Here is a 22847-nt window from a genome sequence, read left to right on the forward strand (position 1 = left end):
ATCGTCCAAATATACAATCAAGAATTTATCAATATAAGTCCGGAAGATATCATGCATGAAGGATTGAAAAACAGATGGAGCGTTAGTGAGCCCGAATAGCATCACAAGGTATTCAAAATGGCCTTTGGGCGTATTAAACGCAGTTTTCCATTCATCACCCTGTTTAATACGAACAAGATTATATGCCCCCCGACGGTCAATCTTCAGAAACCAACTAGCCCCCTTAATCCTCGCAAACAAATCGGAAAGCAAAGGTAAAGGGTATTGAAACTTGACCGTGATCTTATTCAAGAGGCGATAATCAATACAAGGTCTCAAGGAGCCATCCTTCTTAGCAACAAAAAAAAAAACCTGCTCCCAATGGTGAAGAAGATGGCCGAATATGCCCTTTCTCCAAAGACTCCTTAACATAACTCCGCATGGCGGTATGTTCAGGCACAGACAGGTTGAAAAGTCGGCCCTTAGGAATCTTACTTCCTAGAATCAAGTCAATCGCACAATCACAGTCCCTGTGCGGTGGAAGGGAACTGGACTTGGGCTCATCGAACACATCCTGAAAATCAGACAAAAACTCTGGAATTTCAGAAGAGGAAGAAGAGGAGATTGACATCAAAGGAACATCATTATGAACCCCCTGACAACCCCAACTAGTCACAGACATAGATTTCCAATCCAACACAGGATTATGTACCTGCAACCACGGGAAACCCAGCACGATAACATCATGCAAATTATGCAACACCAGAAATTGACAATCTTCCTGATGGGCTGGCGCCATGTGCATGGTCACCTGTGTCCAAAACTGGGGCTTATTTTTAGCCAAAGGTGTAGCATCAATCCCCCTTAAAGGAATAGGGTTCTGCAAAGGCTGCAAGGGAAAACCACAACACCTGGCAAACTCAAAATCCATTAAGTTCAAGGCGGCGCCTGAATCCACAAACGCCATGACAGAAAATGATGACAATGAGCAGATCAAGGACACCGATAACAGAAATTTAGGTTGTACAGTACTGATAGTAAATGAACTAGCGATCCTTTTTGTCCTCTTAGGGCAGACTGAAATGACATGAGAAGCGTCGCCACAATGACTTTGCTCTAAGGACGACGCCACAGCGCGCACAGTTTGACGCTCCCACAAGCGCCGATCAATCTGAATGGCCAGAGACATAGAATCACTCAGACCGGAAGGCGTGGGAACCCCACCATAACATCTTTAACGGATTCAGAAAGACCCTTTCTGAAAATTGCCACCAAAGCATCATCATTCCATTTAGTCAACACAGACCATTTTCTAAATTTCTTACAATACAATTCTGCCGCTTCTTGACCCTGAGACAGGGCCAACAAGGTCTTCTCCACTTGATCCACAGAATTTGGCTCATCATATAATAATCCTAGAGCCTGGAAAAAGGCATCTACATTAAGCAAGGCCGGATTCCCAGATTCCAGGGAAAATGCCCAATCCTGAGGGTCGCCACGCAGCAGGGAGATGACAATTTTAACCTGCTGAATGGAATCACCGGAGGATCGCGGTCTCAGAGCAAAAAACAGTTTACAATTATTTTTGAAACCCAAAAATTTGGACCTATCACCAAAAAACAAATCAGGAGTAGGAATCTTCGGCTCTAAAGCAGGAGTCTGAACAATATAATCAGAAATATCCTGTACCCTAGCAGCAAGCTGGTCTACACGAGAAGCTAATTCCTGAACATCCATGCTAGCACAAGACTCCTCAGCCACCCATAAATAAAGAGAGAAAAAAAGACAAAACAGACTTCAGAAAACAAAATGGCTCAACACCTTTCTTCCCTTCTTCTGAGATGCATTTAACTCATTATGTCCAGTTGTACTGTTATGATCTGGTGACCTTGAAGCTGCATGAAACTTTCTCTGGAGTCGGTGGAACCTATACTGACCGCAAATCCTGAACTAACACCGCAACTAGAAGTAGCCGTGGGGTGTGCCTAACATACCCTAGACACCTCGACACAGCCGGAGGACTAAATACACCTATAGATGGAAATAGGAATGCTAACTTGCCTCAGAGCAGACCCCCAAAGGATAGGCAGCCCCCCACGAATAATGACTGTGAGTAGGAGAAGAATAGACACACGCAGGTAGAAAACAGGATTTAGCAAAAGAGGCCACTCTAGCTAAATAGGAAAGGATAGGACAGATTACTAGGCGGTCAGTATTAAAACCCTTCCAAAAATATCCACAGCAGATAATACAAAAAGTTCCACAATCTAACTAAAGACATGGAATGTATATCTGCCACTCCAGAGAATCCAACAAGACTGAGAAAATACTGACACGATCTAAGCTGGACAAGAAAACACAAAGAATAACAATGAATTGTGAAGCACACAACATGTGTGCCACAGGAAAAAAAAACCAGACACTTGTCTTTGCTGATTTGGCAGAAAGGCAGGAGGAACCAGGCAGAGGTCCTACACCTCCCAACAACAATTGACAACTGGCAAGGACTAATGAATCCTGCACGCCTAAATACCCCAGTCAGAACTGCAATCAGCAGATACACCTGACCAGGACTGCAACTCATGGGCAACTGCATTACCACCTACAACCACCGGAGGGAGCCCAAAAGCAGAATTCACAACAGCCCCCTCACTCCCTGGTGTATAACATCGGCCCCCTCACTCCCTAGTGTATAACATTGGCCCCCTCACTCCCTGGTGTATAACATCAGCCCCTTCACCCCCGGTGTATAACATCGGCCCCCTCACTCCCCAGTGTATAACATTGGCCCCCTCACTCCCTAGTGTATAACATTGGCCCCCTCACTCCCCAGTGTATAACATCGGCCCCCTCACTCCCCAGTGTATAACATCAGCCCCTTCGCCCCCGGTGTATAACATTGGCCCCCTCACTTTCCAGTGTATAACATTGGCCCCCCCTCTCCCCAGTGTATAACATCAGCCCCTTGGCCCCCGGTGTATAACATCGGCCCCCTCACTCCCTAGTGTATAACATTGGCCCCCTCACCCCCCGGTGTACAACATTGGCCCCCTCACTCCCTAGTGTATAACATTGGCCCCCACACTCCCTGGTGTATAACATCAGCCCCTTCACCCCTGGTGTATAACATTGGCCCCCTCACTCCCCAGTGTATAACATCAGCCCCTTCGCCCCCGGTGTATAACATCAGCCCCTTCGCCCCCGGTGTATAACATCAGCCCCCACACTCCCTGGTGTATAACATTGGCCCCCTCACCCCCAGGTGTATAACATTGGCCCCCTCACTCCCTGGTGTATAACATCGGCCCCCTCACTCCCTAGTGTATAACATTGGCCCCCTCACCCCCCGGTGTACAACATTGGCCCCCTCACTCCCTAGTGTATAACATCGGCCCCCACACTCCCTGGTGTATAACATCAGCCCCTTCACCCCTGGTGTATAACATTGGCCCCCTCACTCCCCAGTGTATAACATCAGCCCCTTTGCCCCCGGTGTATAACATCAGCCCCTTCGCCCCCGGTGTATAACATCAGCCCCCACACTCCCTGGTGTATAACATTGGCCCCCTCACCCCCAGGTGTATAACATTGGCCCCCTCACTCCCTGGTGTATAACATCGGCCCCCTCACTCCCTAGTGTATAACATCAGCCCCCACACTCCCTGGTGTATAACATCGGCCCCTCAATCCCCGGTGTATAACATCGGCCCCTCACTTCCCAGTGCATAACATCGGCCCCCTCACTCCCTAGTGTATAACATCGGCCCCCTCACACCCCAGTGTATAACATCAGCCCCTTCGCCCCCGGTGTATAACATCGGCCCCTTCGCCCCCAGTGTATAACATCAGCCCCTTCACCCCTGGTGTATAACATTGGCCCCCTCACTCCCCAGTGTATACCATCAGCCCCTTCGCCCCCGGTGTATAACATCAGCCCCTTCGCCCCCGGTGTATAACATCAGCCCCCACACTCCCTGGTGTATAACATTGGCCCCCTCACCCCCAGGTGTATAACATTGGCCCCCTCACTCCCTGGTGTATAACATCGGCCCCCTCACTCCCTAGTGTATAACATCAGCCCCCACACTCCGTGGTGTATAACATCGGCCCCTCAATCCCCGGTGTATAACATCGGCCCCTCACTTCCCAGTGCATAACATCGGCCCCCTCACTCCCTAGTGTATAACATTGGCCCCCTCACACCCCAGTGTATAACATCAGCCCCTTCGCCCCCGGTGTATAACATCGGCCCCTTCACCCCTCCTTCCCCCATTGTATAACATATGGCATAGATATTGGACATATCTACGGTATATATTGTGCATGTGTGAGTGGTGGTGGTATTCTCACTGCTGTCCCCTGGCTCCGAGGTCAGCACTTGCACCTGTCTGGTGTCAGTGTCTCCGGTGTCTGTGGTTGCAATGCAGCTCTCAGGTGTTGGGTTACTATTCTATTACCGTGGTGGGGGAGTGGAGGCTGCTGTCACATCAGGCGTCCGTGTGTCTCTAGGTGTACGCTGTATGTATATGACGTCCTGCTGTGGCCCATATGTGTGTGAGTTATTGACCACCGTGAGAGGTGTACAGGGACCCCGGAGTTACGATACAGATATGGGAGGGTTCAGTCCTCACTACAAGACTAGGCTGGGTTTTACTGATGAGCATGATGTCCAGTATGCACAGGGAAGCAGGTCCATGACTTTACATATTCATGGTCTCATGTGGCAGCACATACAGTATCCGGCAGGCACAGTCCTGCCCCCATCCTTCCTGATAGCAGATATATAGAGATGAGCACATAAATTTGAGTGGAATTGCATTCTACTCTTATGTTGCAAAAATCCACATTTGTCAAAATGCAGATGTTTTGTAATTCCCTTCTGCGTGGATTCAGTAAAATACCATCTGCCGGACTCTATTTTTCTTCAACGTAAAGGGCCATCAAAAGTTTAAAAAAATCCTTATGCTCACTTCACCATTCACCCCTCCAGCATCCCCGCTCCTCGCCACCATGTGTCTGGTCCTCGTCGCCATGTGTCTGGTCCTCGTCGAACCCAAACGGTAAAGTTCACAGACCCTGAACATGGAGGTCTCTAGGAAGTCTGTAGTACTGTTGTATTACTGTTTGGGTTTGGAACATTATGTTCTTGTCGCCTCACCATTTTCTCTATTCCTGCACCAATTCCTTATTCATAAATTGTGTTATTGCTGCATCTATATCTGTACAATAAAGTCCTCACAAGCATCTATCAAGAGTGTGCGGTGATTGAACATTACTCTATTATGGGGATTGCCATCCCACTTCACCAGCACTTCGGATCTCAGCAAAAGTGCTCACCACACTACCCGTCTAATTATATTTGATAACCAGCACAGGCAAAACTGACAGCTGCGGTCTGCAGCCTCCAGCTCTGAGCTTACCTTGGCTGGTTATCAAAAATCCATCAGTGATGCGACCTCTCTCCACACCAGCCAGAACACACTGAGCTTAGCGTCAGAAGCTCTGCTTGTGACAGTCGGTAACCCTAATGACGTCTCCACTGGTCACAAGCAGCCGTATTCTCACGCTCTGCTCAGTTTGAGCCGGCTGGCATGGAGAGAGTTTGCATCACTAATTAAAGCTGCGAGGGGACGTTAACTGTAGAGCCGTGGTGGGATGGTCACTCCCATATTCCAGGTCTTTTATTAGGAGGATTCTGGGGTCCTGGGATTAGCAGTGATTGTAGAGCCGTGGTTTTGTGCATTCTGTACTCCAGGTCTGTTATTAGGAGGACTCTGGAAGTCAGGAATTTATCAGTGACTGTAGAGCCACGGTGGGATGATCACTCCCATATTACAGGTCTTTTATTAGGAGGATTCTGGGGTCCTGGGATTAGCAGTGATTGTAGAGCCGTGGTTTTGTGCATTCTGTACTCCAGGTCTGTTATTAGGAGGACTCTGGAAGTCAGGAGTTTATCAGTGACTGTAGAGCCACGGTGGGATGATCACTCCCATATTCCAGGTCTTTTATTAGGAGGATTCTGGGGTCCTGGGATTAGCAGTGATTGTAGAGCCGTGGTTTTGTGCATTCTGTACTCCAGGTCTGTTATTAGGAGGACTCTGGAAGTCAGGAGTTTATCAGTGACTGTAGAGCCAAGGTGTGATGATCACTCCCATCCTTCATGTCTGTTATTAGGAGGATTCTTAGGTGTGGGGTTTCGCGGTGACTGTAGAGCCACAGTGGGATGGTCACTCCCATATTCCAGGTCTTTTATTAGGAGGATTCTGGGGTCCTAGGATTAGCAGTGACTGTAGAACCGTGGTCTTGCGGTTATTCCGTACTCCTGGTCTGTTATTAGGAGGACTCTGGAGTACGGAGTTTAGAGGTGACTGTAGCGCTGTGATAGGATGGTCACTCTCGTACTCCAGGTCTGTAGCTAGGGGAATTTTAGGTTCCAGAGTTTAGCAGTAACTGTAGAGCTGTGGTGAGGTTGTGACTTCCGTATACAGCATGTGATACGGGTATATATCACTTAATCTGGGCCCGGATCTCAGCTTTCTCCGAGCAGTATTGGCCGCCATTTCATCTTCAGAGGCAACTTGTAAATTCTTCTTTAGGAAGGTGAAAATGTGAGAAGATATGGCCTTGCGCCAAGACAAACCTCCTGCCCCTTACCCAGAGGCTGTAAATGATATATGTCAGAAAAATGAACTTCATACTGGCCTCAACATAGAAACTGGAGTTTGAGCCTCTTGCAGAAATCCCGACACCTCTGGCCTCAGCTGCTGTCACTGAGGTTATGAATGATCTACTGAGGAACATTCTGCCTCTGGAAGTACAAATCAGCAGTATCTGCTGCCGACAGCTCCTGTGTAATCACCCACCAATGACTTCCCCAATGTGGTAGATGGAGGCAAGTCTGGAGACACTGCCGGCAGCTTCTGTGTAATCACCAACTAATGATGTGTCTGATGTACTCAATGGAGACAAGTCAATGTAACACCAAGCTTTTAGTGACCAGCAGAGAAGACTGGAGAGGTCTGGCTACCATATTTTATGTCACCTCCCATACAATTATCTTGCGGGAACAACCGGTGTAATGATTTCCTGTGAAGCCTTTTCATCACATTCTCCACGTGGTCTCCAGATCATTCTCTGACCATCATTTCGACCAAGACAAAAGAGCAACTCAACGCTGAAGAGGACAGACTTCCATTCCAGCCTCCACCTTGTTCGGCCCCACGATGATGTGGGGCTGAAGACACTGGTACATGCATGCACAATGTTGTGCAGTTTCCTTCAGTTGGTTTTTTTAGACAATGACGCCTTAATTTCAGGCGTGCCATTGTTCCATTCTGATGACCCGTTCCTGCAGATTGTCACCTCTGTGCTTCTCTAGCTGTTATTCCAGCTCGTTATTTTCCCAACCACTGGACACAACGCTGACCACTGCTGACATCTCGGCCGATGTGCGATCAGCCGAAGTAATAAACCAATGTTGCTCACCTCCAGGATTCTGCCACTTTGTATAAGTGGTGATTACTGGCATATCGCGAACAGGAGGCAGCACCCAAATATCACACAAGTCTGGATGTGAGTTTTGAGGTTTTGTGGCTGAAAAAGTTTTGATTTGAATCTGGCTTTTCTGCCCCTCTCACATGTCACAGATCAGAGTTGGTGATGGAAAATGTCATCATTTGCAGAACTTCCTCGATTCACAGAACATTATAGCTTCTCTCTGGTTCAATGTCAATGTCGAAAAGTGGAAATTACAAGTGAGGGGGCTGTAGATTATATATGACTGGGGAGCGTTATTGGGTGGATTCTGGGTTTCAGGACTGGTGGGATAACCTCCGCTACGCACAGGATCTGTCATTTATACTGCTCGGATGGCGCTGATCCCGCTCCCACCTAGCTGTATCCTGCGCTTCATGCCTCATCACAGACACATATTAAGGGCCACATGTCGCTACCACTGGGGAAATGCTGCAACATTGGGAACGATGTGACCATCACCGGTATGGAGGCCTGTCTCTACTGGATGAAGGGGGCGCAGGATGACTGTAGGAGGGAGACACCAGCGGCCTTGTTACCAGCTATGCTATGTAGGACAGGGTGCCCCTATAATTCACACTGTGTTCCCTCACTGAGAGTGAGATGGCGTCCAGCAGGGCCTGTGTCTCCAGCGCTCTTGTACGTCCGGTGCACTCGGGGCAGGTCTGTGATTTTCTGCTGTCTCCAGCAATGTATTTGGTGTGGGCTGTAGAGTCATCCTGATACTGTGGCAGCTCCAGAGTTCATATTTGATATAAAGGGGGCTGACCAGGAGGTGAGAGAGCTCGTTCAGAGGGCTGCTTCCCTCCATTCAGTGTCAGCAGCAGATCATGATCATGGCCACAGTGAGCAGGGGACTGGGAGGGACTGCTGCACCAGGTTACACGGGAGGCAGAGGTACCCCGATTCCACACATGCCCATGATAGTGTTGGCATATGCAACAGATTAGGACTTATTATAAGTGAAAGGAGGACTTTACACTAACCAGACAGCAGATGGCGATAGTGTGTAAAGTTATATACTTGCTGTAATGTGGGGAGGGAAGCTCTCAGTTGTTGGTTGTTTTTCTTACTTCCTGATTATTCCTTCTTCTTCATGAATGTATATGCCTCAGTGCACGGATTGTGTGACACTGAATTGTATCTCATGTTTATCCAGTATGAAGTAAATACTGTTTACTCAAGATATCTTGCTGATTGAAGCTCTCGTAACTACAGCGGTGACTGCAAGAAGACGCACTCTGCAACAGGTTATGGGCCCAGGCACCCCAGACACTACAGGTCTGCACTACAAGGCAGCAGGATCCTGGTTTATAACCCCAGATAACAACGGAGCACACAGATAAGCTCTGTAAACAGAAGGAAATAAATCCAGATACAGAGTGACAGAGGAATTCATGATCCCAGGAGCTGGACATACAGGAGAATATCTTCAGAACAACTCTCTAAACAAGTAAGACTATATAAAGATGATGAGTAACACAGAACTGACATTTACAGTAGCTAAACTGAATAGTGAAAATTATCAGTTATGGAAATTCAAAGTAGAGATGTTGTTATCTAAGGATGATCTATGGGAAGTAATTGTTACAGCAAGACCAGATCAAGATAATCACACATGGGATAATAAGAATAGACAAGCTAAAGCCATCATTAGCTTATTAGTGGATGATGCTCAATTAATACATATAAGAAATGAAGAAACAGCTAAGAGAATGTGGGAAGCCTTAAGAAAACTGTATGAGAGACCTAGCTTGAATCACAAGTTATTTTTATTAAGAAAGCTGTACAGTATGAGATTGAGTGCAAATGATGATATGCAGAAGCACATATTCTCAATGATGGAAGTGATATCACAGCTAAGATCTATTGGTGAAGATGTTAAAGAAAGTCATGTAGCAGCTATATTGTTGTGCAGTTTACCAGATTCGTATACAGCCTTGATAAATGCCCTTGAGACGAGACCAGAAACTGACATTACATTAGATTTTGTGAAAACAAGACTAATAGATGAATATCAGAGAAGAAAAGAACAAAGAAATGATTCTTCTACTGAAAAGGACAGTGAAAACGCTCTTAAAGCTACAGAATTCAAAAAACCCTATAATAAAGAGACAAGAGAATGCTTCAGATGTAAGAAAAAAGGTCATTTAAAGAAAGACTGTACCATATGGAAAGCAGAACAACAACAACAATTACAACATAAAAAGCATACACAGAAAGTAAGAAACACAATTTCCGATTCATGTGAGAATAATAGGAATGGCACATTAAAAGTAACAGACAAGAAATCATCACTTGGTTGGTTTATTGATTCAGGAGCAACGAGTCATATGACAAGTGACAAGAATTTCTTTACTGATCTTGATTTAGATAAGAAATAAGCCATTTATCTTGCAGATGGAAGCAAAATAACCGCAGAAGGTATCGGACAAGGTATGCTAAATTGTTCAAACGAGTTCGGGCAAGATTCAAAGATACTTGTACAGGATGTGTTGTATGTTCCAAAATTGGAAGGCGGATTATTATCTGTGAAACGTTTAACAGCAAAAGGACTTAGGGTACCGTCACACAGTGCAATTTTGATCGCTACAACGGCACGATTCGTGACGTTCCAGCGATGCATTTACGATATCGTTGTGTCTGACACGCTACTGCGATCTGGATCCCCGCTGAGAATCGTACGTCGTAGCAGATCGTTTGAAACTTTCTTTCGTCGTCTAGTGTCCCGCTGTGGCGGCATGATTGCATTGTGTGACACAGGTTGTATACGATGTGCGCACAGTAACCAACGGCTTCTACATCGCAAATACGTCATGAAATTATCGCTCCAGTGCCGTGTATTGCAACGTGTGACCGCAGTATACGACGCTGGAGCGATACTTATACGACGCTGCAACGTCACGAATCGTGCCGTCGTAGCGATGAAAATGGCACTGTGTGACGGTACCCTTACAGTGAAATTCAAAGACAATGAGTGTGCAATTATTGCAGGAAACAAGGTGATAACCAAAGTCAAGGCAGATGAACAATTATATCATTTTGACACACCACAGGAACAGATGAAGGTATGTACACATGATCACAAAAACTGTATTCACATGTGGCATAGACGTCTAGGACATAGACACCCTGACAGTATAAGGGAACTACAGAGAAAAGAATTGACAAAAGATTTAAAGATATCAGATTGCTCAATTACCATAAGATGTGAATGTTGTATAAAATCCAAAGCCACAAGGATATCTATTCCAAAAGAAAGTGAGATGAAAAGCAAAAGACCACTTGATTTGGTGCATACTGACGTATGTGGACCCATGAAAGTGACCACATCGGGAGGCAATAGATACATGTTGACTTTTATAGACGATTACTCAAGATACACAGTCACATACTTAATTAAAAACAAAAGTGAAGTTTTTGATAAACTTGTAGACTATGTAACAAGATCAAGTAACAAATTTCAAAGGAAGCCAATTGTCATCAGAAGTGATAATGGAGGTGAATTTACAGGTCACAGAATAGCAGACTACTTAAGACAAAATGGAATAGAACACCAGAAAACGGTTCCATACACACCTGAACAAAATGGAGTAGCAGAAAGAAAAAACAGAACTCTAACAGAAATGATAAGATGTATGCTGACGGATTCCAAACTTACAGAGAAATATTGGGGTGAGGCAGCAATGACAGCTACATATCTACAGAACCGACTTTTTTCCAGAAAACTGACAAAAACTCCATATGAACTGTGGCAAGGTATGAAACCAAGTGTCAATCATTTAAAAGTTTTTGGATGTAAAGTTTTTATATTCATTCCAACAGAAAAACGTTCCAAACTTCAAAACAGATCCATGGAAGGAATATTTGTTGGATATAGTGAAAATTGCAAAGGATACAGAATCCTAGATCCCAAAACAGACAGAGTTACGGTGAGTAACAGTGTGACATTCATTGAAGATTTAAATGAAGACATTATGATTTCAGTTGAAACAAAAAATGAGAAAACCAATAGTGACACAACTGAAGAAATATCTGATGAGAAAGAAGCAGAAATTAACGAAGAACAAAATACTGAAAGTGAAGAATCACAACTACAAACAGACACAGAACCAAGACGTTCAATGAGAGAGAACAAAGGAAAACCACCGAAACGTCTCTCATACAAGACAAGCACAAGAAAAATCTATGAGCCTACCTCTTGGGAAGACATATCTAATCTTCCTGTAGAAGAAGCTAACAAATGGATAGAAGCAACAGAAACAGAAATTAAATCCATGCAAGACTCAAATACATGGACACTAACAGATTTACCAGAAGGAAGAAAAACCATAGGATGTAAATGGATTTTTAAAGTTAAATACCAAACAGATGGCACAGCTGAAAGATACCGAGCAAGACTCGTAGCTAAAGGGTATTCTCAAAAATATGGAGAAGACTATGATGAGACATTTGCTCCAGTTGTCAAACACACTACAATAAGAACTTTACTTACAGTTGCAGCAATGAAACAGATGCAACTGAGACATCTGGATGTAAATACAGCTTTTCTGAATGGAGATTTAACAGAAGACATTTATATGGAACAACCTCCAGGATTCAAAGATGAAAGAAATCCAAACAAAGTTTGTAAACTACAGAAAAGCATATATGGTTTAAAGCAAGCAGCTAAAGCGTGGAATGACAAAATCACGGAAGTACTTACAAATGAAAAATTTCAAAGAAGCAAAGCTGATCCATGCTTATACACAAAAAGGCTGAGTAATAGATGGATTTATATACTCATATATGTAGACGACATTTTGATTTGTTTTGAACAAGAAAGGGATAAAGAAAACATTCTAAAAATCCTGAAGCAACATTTCGAAATCAAAGACTTGGGAAATGTAAAACAATATCTAGGAATACAGGTAGAAAGAGAAGAAAACGGAAGTTTCCTACTGAATCAAAATCTCATGATTCAAGACATAACAGAAAAATGTGGATTAAAGGATGCAAAAACAGTAAAGTCTCCAATGGAAACTAATTATCTCAAAGAGATGAACAGTGAAAAAAATATGCTACCCAATAATGAAGAATACAGAACAGCAATAGGAAAACTACTGTATCTAGCGACCGTTACAAGACCAGACATCGCAGCAGCAGTAGGAATCCTGAGTAGAAAGGTATCAAAACCAAATAAAGCTGATTGGAACGCCGTGAAGAGAGTAATGCGTTATTTGAAAGGAACTAGCAATGTTAAGCTGAAATTACCCACAAGTGATGATTGCATTCTAACAGGATATGTTGATGCAGATTGGGCTGGAGATCCAACTGACAGAAGATCTACCAGTGGACATATTTTTTTCCTCTCAGGTGGACCAATAAGTTGGACAAGTAAGAAACAGTCAATTGTGACACTATCTTCAACAGAAGCAGAATATGTTGCCGCAGCACATGCGAGTCAAGAAGTACTGTGGTTAATACAATTGTTGACAGAATTAGGACAACCACAGTTGGCACCAACAAAACTGAAAGAGGACAATCAAGGATGTCTTGTTCTTGCTCAGATGGAAAGAGTCAATCCAAGAACCAAGCATATTGATGTGAAATATCATTTCTTGAGAGATTATCAGGAACAAGGAGTCTTGAAGTTAGAGTACTGTCCTACTGAAGAAATGACAGCAGACATTCTCACGAAGGCGTTGAATGCTGATAAACATCAGAGACTAATAAAAAAGTTGCGTTTGATTGAATAAGTCCTTATTGTTGAGAAAGGGTGTTGGCATATGCAACAGATTAGGACTTATTATACGTGAAAGGAGGACTTTATACTAACCAGACAGCAGATGGCGATAGTGTGTAAAGTTATATACTTGCTGTAATGTGGGGAGGGAAGCTCTCAGTTGTTGGTTGTTTTTCTTACTTCCTGATTACTTCATGAATGTATATGCCTCAGTGCACGGATTGTGTGACACTGAATTGTATCTCATGTTTATCCAGTATGAAGTAAATACTGTTTACTCAAGATATCTTGCTGATTGAAGTTCTCGTAACTACAGCGGTGACTGCAAGAAGACGCACTCTGCAACAGATAGAAGGTAGAAGCTAGGAAAGACAAGCTTGAGCCTGCAGTCCGAGGGGAGCTTACACAGTCCGAGTGAGCAGAGCGGAGAGACGTGGTGCCACCTGAAGAAGCAGCACCTGTAGGAGCCAGTGGCACAGAGTCAGGCGAAACAGCCCAGTGATCCTGGAGGGGTCTGTCTGTGGGTGAGATTGGCCACTGCGAGGGCAAAGAGAAGTGTTAGCAGAGTGCAGTGACTGATTAAATAGGAATATACTGTGAAGCATTTGTGGGCCGATGCCGCCATCTAGTGTATAGGAACCTGAAAGAGCACTGGAACTAGAGGACAGAAGGCAGGTTGTTCTGGAGGAAAGCAGAAGCTGGGTGCACAGAGGACGTCACCTGCTGTGACACAGAAGAAATATATAAAAAGCCACAGGGGTCAGAGTCCAGAGTCGAATCCTGATCATCAGAGTGAAGATAATACACACGTGGGCAAAACTGTTGGTCCCCCTCGCTTAATGACAGAAAAACCCACAATGGTCACAGAAATAACCTGAATCTGACAAAAGTAATAATAAATGAAAGATCTATAAAAATGAACAGATGAAAGTCAGACGTTGCTTTTCAGCCATGCTTCCACAGAATTAAAAAAATATAAAACTCATGAAATCGGCCTGGACAGACATGATGGGACCCCTGAAAATAATGTGATAAGAGGGACATGTTAAATCGCGGTGTGTCCACTAACTAGCATCACAGGTGTCTACAATCCTGGAGTCAGTGAGTGGCCTGAATATAAGGCTACAGATATCACTGTGCTGTGTGGTGACATGGTGGGTATCACACTCAACATGGACCAGAGGAAGCGAAGGAAAGAGTTGTCTCAGGAGGTTAGAAAGAAAATTATAGACAAACATGTTACAGGTAAAAGTTCTAAGACATCTCCAAGCAGCTTGATGTTCCTGTGACTGCAGCTGCACATATTATTCAGAAATGTAAGATCCATCAGACTGTAACCGACCTCCCTGGACGTGGCCGCAGGAGGAAAATGGATGACAAGTCAAAGAGACGGATAATACGAATGGTAACAAAAGAGCCAGAAAAACTTCTAAACAGATTAAAGGTGAACTTCAAGCTCAAGGAACATCAGTGTCAGATCGCCACATCCGTCATTGTGTGAGCCAAAGTGGACTTCATGGGAGACGACCAAGGAGGACACCATTGTTGGAAAAAAAATAATAAAAAAGCCAGACTGGAATTTTCCAAACTACATGTTGACAAGCCACAAAGCTTCTGGGAGAATGTCCTATGGACAGATGAGACAAAAATGGAACTTGTTGGCAAATCACATCAGCTCTATGTTCACAGATGGAAAATGAAGCATGTCAAGAAAAGAACACTGTCCTTACTGTGAAACATGGAGGAGGCTCTGTTATGTTCTGGGGCTGCTTTGCTGCATCTGGCATGGGGTGTCTAGAATCTGTGCAGGGTTCAATGAAATCTCAAGAATATCAAGGGATTCTAGAGAGAAATGTGCTGCCCAGTGTCAGAAAGCTTGGTCTCAGTCGCAGGTCATGGGTCTTGCAACAGGTTAATGACCCAAAACACACAGCTAAAAACACCAAAGAGCGGCGAAGAGGAAAACATTGGACTATTCTGGAGTGGCCGTCTATAAGCCCCCTGACCTAAATCCTATTGAGCATCTTTGGAAAGAGCCGGAACATGTTGCCTGGAAAAGGCGACCTTCAGACACGAGACAACTGGAGCAGTTTGCTCTTCAGGAGCGGCCAAAATACCTGTCGAGAGGAGCAGAAGTCTCATTGACAGTTACCTCAAAAGCTTGTGCAACAAAACATTAAGTTAAGGGTGCCATCATTTCTGTCCAGGCCTAGCTTTATTTTTTTATTTTTTGAGCTTTATTTTTTTTTATAATTCTGTGGAAGCATGGTTGAAAAACAATGTCTGACTTTCATTTGTTCATTTTCATAGGTTTTTTAAATTTATTATTACTTTTGTCAGATTAAAGTTATTTCTGTGACCATTGTGGGTTTTTCTGTCATTAATCAAGGGGTACCAACAATTTTGACCACGTGTGTAGAGGAATGGAGATTCAGTCGCTTGAGCAGAAACCCAATTGGACAGATGGAGGTCCGACTGCGTGAGTCAAAGGGAGAGTGAGCTATTTCCCTGGGGGAGATGGTAGAAAGTCTACGGCAAAAAGAACTGTCTGCGGCCTACAGTGCAAGACCAGGTGGAGACTTGTGGCCTAGTTAGAGGCCCCCATTAGACCCCATTAAGTTAGAATGGGCTGAGGAAGACCTTTACAGATCACCCCAGACGCTGTCGGCTGCCAGGTCACTGTACCCTTGATGGGTTAATGTGCAGATGTGCCAGTATCCGAGTGTGATCTGTGCCGCAACCTGTGCCTTATGTGAGGACTGATGTTACGGCTGGGATTGTACCCCATGCACGCTCCTCGGTGCACGCTCTCTAGTGTCGCCCTCTAGAAGGAATCGAGTGGAGAGACACAAGGTTTAGAGGGTGACATAGTCAGTGGTCACCTATGTCCAGAACAAGTAGGGAAATCTAGTCAATGACTACGTTATGGGTGTCACTCTTTTCAGTGGGGTAGTGCCGGGCTTGTTTTTTTGGGGGAAGTGCTCAGGGTGTCGGGGTCAGGATCAGACTGTAACCCACAGAACTGGGCGGGCACCACACCATCCATATTGCTATTAGCTTTACTAAGTGTGTAAATAGTTAATAATCAGCCATCTATTGTCACTGCATGTTCTCTGGGCCACCACATCCTCATACCCACTCACAGTGAACACTGGCATGAGAGCGAGGATCATGTAGAGAACGTGGGCGGTGTCCAGGAAAGGTGCAGACCCCAAATACATACACAATAAGAGCAAAAGACCCCAATATATGTGCGTAATAGAGGGAGACTCCCAGAGTGCGGGGGCTCAAAGGAGAACTGCAGACCCAACAGGACAGGGACTACGGCTAGAAGAGCTCAGTGTTCAGACAGCAATCCTATACCACAGACCAGCTCTGCTCCTACTTCTGCTGACAAATAGCCTGTATACATGTGAGGTTGTTAGCCCGCCCCTGTGGACTGCAATACAAACAAATGGTCACAAGATGTCACTGTCTAGAATGTAGGTGAAAGGTGAAATCTACCCAGTAAGGCTACGTTCACATTTGCGTTGTGCGCCGCAGCGTCGGCGCCGCAGCGCACAACGCAAACAAAAACGCGGCAAAACGCACGCTAAAACGCTGCGTTTTGCGCCGCATGCGTCCTTTTTGGCCGAAAGTTGGACGCAAAAAAAATGCAACTTGAAGCGTTTCTTGCGTCCAACGCTTGCGGCCATGCGGCGCAAAACGCAGCACAACGCATGTCCATGCGCCCCCATGTTAAATATAGGGGCGCATGATGCATGCGGCGCCGCTGCGGCGCCCGACGCTGCGGCGCTGACCGCAAATGTGAACGTAGCCTAACACAGACAGCAGGTACAAAGACAGTGTGAGGGTTAACTTAAGTATGGCCCATAGTGGGAGGGAGGTCTGTGGATTTAGGGGATCCATTTTAGTCAGTCAAGAAGAGAAAGAGACAAGAGAGGTTTTTCTGTGGATACTGAAGGTACTAACCAGTGAGAAGGGGACGTTAGGATGAGGTGGCGCCCTGCTGTGGGTACTGAAGGTACTGTCCAGTAAGAAGGGGACCATAGGATGAGGTAGCGCCCTGAGAAGGGCACCTTAGGATGAGGTAGCACCATGCTGGGGGTACTGAAGGTACTGTCCAGCGAGTAGGGGACCTTAGTATGAGGTAGCACCCTGCTGGGGGTACTGAAGGTACTGTCCAGTGAGAAGGGCACCTTAGTAAGAGGTAGCGCCCTGCTATGGGTACTGAAGGTACTGTCCAGCGAGAAGGGCATCTTAGGATGAGGTAGCGTCCTGCTGTGGGTACTGAAAGTACTGTCCAGCAAGTAGGGGGCCTTAGGATGAGTTAGCGCCCTGCTGGGGGTACTGAAGGTACTGTCCAGCAAGAAGGGAACCTTAGGATGAAGTAGCACCCTGCTGGGGGTACTGAAGGTACTGTCCAGCGAGAAGGGCACCTTAGGATGAGGTAGCACCCTGCTGAGGGTACTGAAGGTACTGTCCAGCGAGTAGGGGACCTTAGGATGAGGTAGCGCCCTGCTGGGGGTACTGAAGGTACTATCCAGCGAGAAAAGGACTTTAGTATGATGTAGCGCTCTGCTAGGGGTACTGAAGGTACTGTCCAGCCAGAAGGGGACCTTAGGATAAGGTAGCGCCCTGCTGGGGGCACAGAATGTACTGTCCAGTGAGATGGGGACCTTGAGATGAGGTAGTGCCCTGCTGGGGGCACAGAAGGTACTGTCCAGCGAGATGGAGACTTTAGCATGAGGTAGTGCCCTGCTGTGGGTACTGAAGGTACTGTCCAGCTAGAAGGAGACTTTAGCATGAGGTAGTGCCCTGCTGGGGGCACAGAAGGTACTGTCCAGCGAGATGGAGACTTTAGCATGAGGTAGTGCCCTGCTGTGGGTACTGAAGGTACTGTCCAGCTAGAAGGAGACTTTGGGACAAGGTAGCGCCCTGCTGGGGGTACTGAAGGTACTGTCCAGCTAGAAGGAGACTTTGGGACAAGGTAGCGCCCTGCTGGGGGTACTGTCCTGTCACATCTATAACTGGATCCGGTCCCATGGACGGGAAGGTGACAAGTGAGTAAAGAATGAACCGCACAACACATCACACACAAGACGGACTTCTGTTTAGAAGAAGGGTTCAGGGCAAAGAGAACTCAGTTCTGGCCCACAGCAATCCGGCCTGTTCCCCCCTTCATGTGATCATCATCTATTACTGCTGACAACTTGCCTGTACATAGTGAGAGGTTGTCAGCTCTGCCGGCAGTGATGACATCACTGATATTGTGACGTGATCATCATCTATTACTGTTGACAACCTGCCTGTATTTAGTGATAGGTTGTCAGCCCCATCCCTGGTTATGACATCACTTCCTGTCTCCTTTCAGGTGGTGACGTGAGATAGTACAGGTACAGTATGTTAGAATCTTCGGGTTGATGCCGGATTACAGGAATTGTTTTTATCCCTCATGAAGATGATGATGTTGATGCAGCAGTAACCTGAGCCATGACATCAGATGAGAGGCCTCTGAATACAGAAGCCCTGCGATGCTCTGCCGATGTCAGGTCGGTCAGTGACAGCTCCCCCCAGACTGTCGCTCCCTGCTCCCCTCAGACCGTCGCTCCCTGCTCCCTGCAGACCGTCGCTCCCCACAGACCGTCACTCCCCCATAGACCGTTGCTCCCCGCAGACCGTCGCTCCCCGCAGACCGTCGCTCCCTGCTCCCCGCAGACCGTCACTCCCTGCTCCCCGCAGACGTCGCTCCCACAAACCGTCGCTCCCCATAGACCGTTGCTCCCCGCAGACCATCGCTCCTCGCAGACCGTTGCTCCCTGCTCCCCTCAGACCGTCCTCCCTGCTCCCCGCAGACCATCCCTCCCAGCTCCCCGCAGACCGTCTCTCCCCGCAGACCGTTGCTCCCTGCAGACTGTTGCTCCCCGCAGACCGTCGCTTCCTGCAGAATGTTGCTCCCCGCTCTCCGCAGACCGTCCCTGTCCACCATGTGTAAGGACTGTGGGGGCACTCACCTCCAGCACTAGCTCTGTCATGTGCGCCTGTCTCTGCGCTGTCTTGTCGCCGGCGGCCGGGCTCTCGCACAGGAAGATGCAGAAGACGTCGTACTTCTTCATGAGGTGACGGTAGTTCCTCTCACTCAGCTCCAAGACACGGTCCTTGCCATCATAGGAGGGGAAGTGTAGACCATCTTCAGCCCCACAAAGGGCAAGAAGGGCCCCGCACAGCAGCAGACGGAGGGCTGACATGGAGGGGAGCGTGGTCCAGGGCTTTGTGAGGAGCCTGGCGCTCGTGCCCACCTTACATAGTGACACTCTCTCACTCCCCTCTCCATTTTTAGGAGACAGTTGTTTCAGGACTATAAATAGAGGTGGATTAGCCAGGAGGTGACGGGTCACAAGCACAAAGGCAGGTCCCAGCTCGCCCCCCTCACTGTACAATATACCAGGGTCTTCTCTGGTCACCCTCCACCCGAGAACTGCTGAAATTCCAGACATCACACTCCTCCTGAAATACTCTGTGCTGTTGGCCACATGTTGCTCTTCATACTATGCAACTCTAAGGCCGCGGTCACACTAGTCTGTGATACGGACGAGTGCTAAGCGATAAAAAATCTCATAGCACTCTGACCAGTATTTCCCTATGGGGCAGCTCCTATCATGCGGTTTTTTCTCATCCATATTACACTTGCGAGTGAAATGACCCAATGCTGCGATTGTCCGCGTATCTCAGCCGAGAAACGCCAATGCAAGTCTATGGGGGCGAGAAAAAATCACACAGCACACGGACCATCAGTGTGACTTGCGAGAAATTCTCAGGCATTGGGCAGGTGACAGGAAAGGCTCAGCCATTATTTGCTCATTTTGCAAGTGTGTGAGAAAATCTCACAAAACAAATGACACAGGGAGAGTTTTTGAGAAAAAAAACGCATCTTGGCATTGCACAGGGATGAGATACAGATCACCATACGGAGAACATGTGTGCGATTCTCAGCAGACAAAATCGGACAGATTGTTTATACATTGTGTGTGACTCCAGCCTTAGTCTGAGGGCTCGTTCACACTGGCGAATAACACTGCCGAGTGCTGATGGTTTATATGATGGCGCTCGGCTCAGTGTTACATTATGTCACGTCAGCCATCATTGTCTCATGACGATTCATCAGCAAACTGTGAGGGTGTCCGATAATCACGCCGAGTGCCCCCAGTAATCAGACCATGTGCCCCGTTACAAGTCTATGGCTGCCAGTGCCCCCGAAAAGCAAACATTGTGCCCCATACAAGTCTATACTGTGTGTGACACATCGTAAAGTGTACTCCTATACAGTCTATACTGTGTGGGAGGGTGTGTGACAACGTACAGCACGTCACCGGGGGAGGCCATGTTGCTACAGGCCTCAAGGACACAGGGGCTGAACGGACCGTCATCTGACCCGAACTGGCGGCCCCTGAAGAGATCATTCAGGGGAAAACTCTAACTGTCACCGAGATTGGGGGCATCAGCTGTCCCTTGCCAATGGCCCGGGTTTATATTGATTGGGGTGCTGGGAGCGGGGTGAAGGAAGTGGGGCTGTCTGATAATTTGCCCACTGATGTTTTGTTGGGGACTGATTTGGGGAGGTTGGTTGCATACTACGTCACTGACACCCCTCCCCAATCTGCTAATAATGGTAACGTTCACCCTGAGGATGATGATGATGATGGGAAATCGCATGTGTTACCTGACCATGCTTTTGCAGCGCCCCAGAGTCCTGGTCGTTGCAGTACTGATGCTCTGCCGCTAAGGGGGGCTATGGTACGTCTGATGGCACTGAAGGAGTTCACCTGACCAGGTATCACAGACACCAATACACTTCACAGTCTGGCCTCCAGGGGGAGCTAAGGGTGACTGAGGATCCTGAAGCCTTCAGTAAAGAGGTAAAGAGACTGCAACCTGGTGTCCTCATTATTTACTGTGACCTGCACCGCACCATAACCTCATCACATTCTCAACTTTCACTGGACGCCCCTCAGCAGGGTCACGGACCGGGCCCAGCCACCGTGACAACCCCAGAACCGAGACGTAGAGGCCCGGTACCGGGTGCCCCTCGGCCCTGCGGCAGTGGGGGCGCTCCAACTTGGCGTCACGAACAGGATCTACTTAAGCCTGAAGAATCAGGTCATGTGTGCCTTGGAACTGTGATTTATTGTACTTGGACTGTGACTTATTGCAAACACTGTGCATTGCCACTTGCCGCCAAAAGTTCCCGCCAAAAACCGCCGCCATCCCGGCATCATGTGGCGTGCCGGAAGAGCGGGGCGTGTCGTCGTGGGAGTAGCTTGGAAGAATGGCGCGAAAGTTGAGCCAGCCCCCCACAAGTACTACTATGTTCGGGAGATATGCCCTTCAACGAGGGAGGTCTGCCTCCTAGTCTGGGACGGCGGCGGGAAGAGGAACCGCCCTCTGGATAGGGGAAGACCGGAAACCCTGGACGACGCGGGGCAGAGCCAGATTGGCAAGATGACGAGCGAAGGTCGCCCAGAAGAGGGGGAGAAGGTCCGCACCAGTCCCAGTCAATGGGAGCTGAGCAAACTTTCACCAGGCTGCGAGGACCGGGAAATTCTCGGGGCGGAAGTGGAGGAGCTATGCCGTCAGCTTCGGACTCTGTGTCGGCGAAAAGCCGCTACCAGTGAGGAGCCGCGCCACCCCCAAGCGCTGGCACCGCAAGCTGAGGAGAGGAGGGCTGACGCCGGGGATACTGCGGAGGCGGATGGCACCATTAATCCGGCCCGGGCAGCCGAAGAGCCGCTGCTTGTGGACATAGACTCCCCTCCACCCAGACCACCCGGACGGGTGTGTAGCCACCTTGAATGCGAGCAGCCGTGGGAGACGCTAAAGACCGCCGATGTCCCCTAAACGGCCCACTGCACAGCCCATGAACCTCCAGGGTGAGTGGATGACCTTCAAGTGGACCCGCGCTACCACCAACTTGATCGGGTTCCCTGGAGAGGTTCAGCCCGAGGGAGAGAGCATCGAGGTTATCCATCAACGGGAATATCGCCAGCAGCTACGCCGACAAGAGGAAGAGTGGGCCCGTAAGAAGGAACTCCGCCGACGGGCCAAGCGGGAAAAGGACCTCCAGGCCAAAATCCAAGTTAGGCGGGCGGCTGAGGAAGACTGGGGCCCGCAGCACTATGGAGTCATCAGCACTTTCCGGATGCAGGGAGGTTGGGGCTTCATTAAAGAGCCCGGTCTCGCCTTGGAGGTATTCGTGAACCGGCGGGACGTGGAGGCGCATCTCATCGAGGGACACCCAGGCCGGGATCTTTACCCGGGGGACCGCGTTCGGTACACCCGCCACTGGGGAGACAAAGGGTGGTATGCTTTGCACGTGCGCAAGTACAAGCCGGAAGTGACTGTGCCACCTTCCTATGATTCCCCGGGACCGGCGGTCATTGCTCCAATCTCCTTGTGTGCCAAATGCCTGCGGACCATCACCCCGAGGAGAACCGTGAGTACACAGACCCCCATTAAGGGTGCGGATGCACTCTATGTGGTAGCCGGCGGTGGGCAGTACCCACGGAAGCCACCCCCAGACTTAGAGTGATAAACCTCGATACCACGGAAATGT

At 47.6% G+C, this 22847-nt stretch overlaps 1 protein-coding gene across 1 annotated transcript in view; it reads right to left on the reverse strand.

The window, feature by feature from the left end:
- Nucleotides 1–19500, reverse strand: part of CASQ2 (calsequestrin 2) — a 107471-nt gene extending 87971 nt beyond the window's left edge. The window contains exon 1 of the mRNA XM_077293554.1: nucleotides 19252–19500. Coding sequence (XP_077149669.1) covers nucleotides 19252–19485 — 234 coding nt within the window. The 5' untranslated portion in view covers nucleotides 19486–19500. The remainder of the gene's footprint in view (nucleotides 1–19251) is intronic.
- Nucleotides 19501–22847: the final 3347 nt, after the last annotated feature.

This window comes from Ranitomeya variabilis, chromosome 3 (genome assembly GCF_051348905.1).
Source record: "Ranitomeya variabilis isolate aRanVar5 chromosome 3, aRanVar5.hap1, whole genome shotgun sequence".
Taxonomy (NCBI): Eukaryota; Metazoa; Chordata; class Amphibia; order Anura; family Dendrobatidae; genus Ranitomeya; species Ranitomeya variabilis.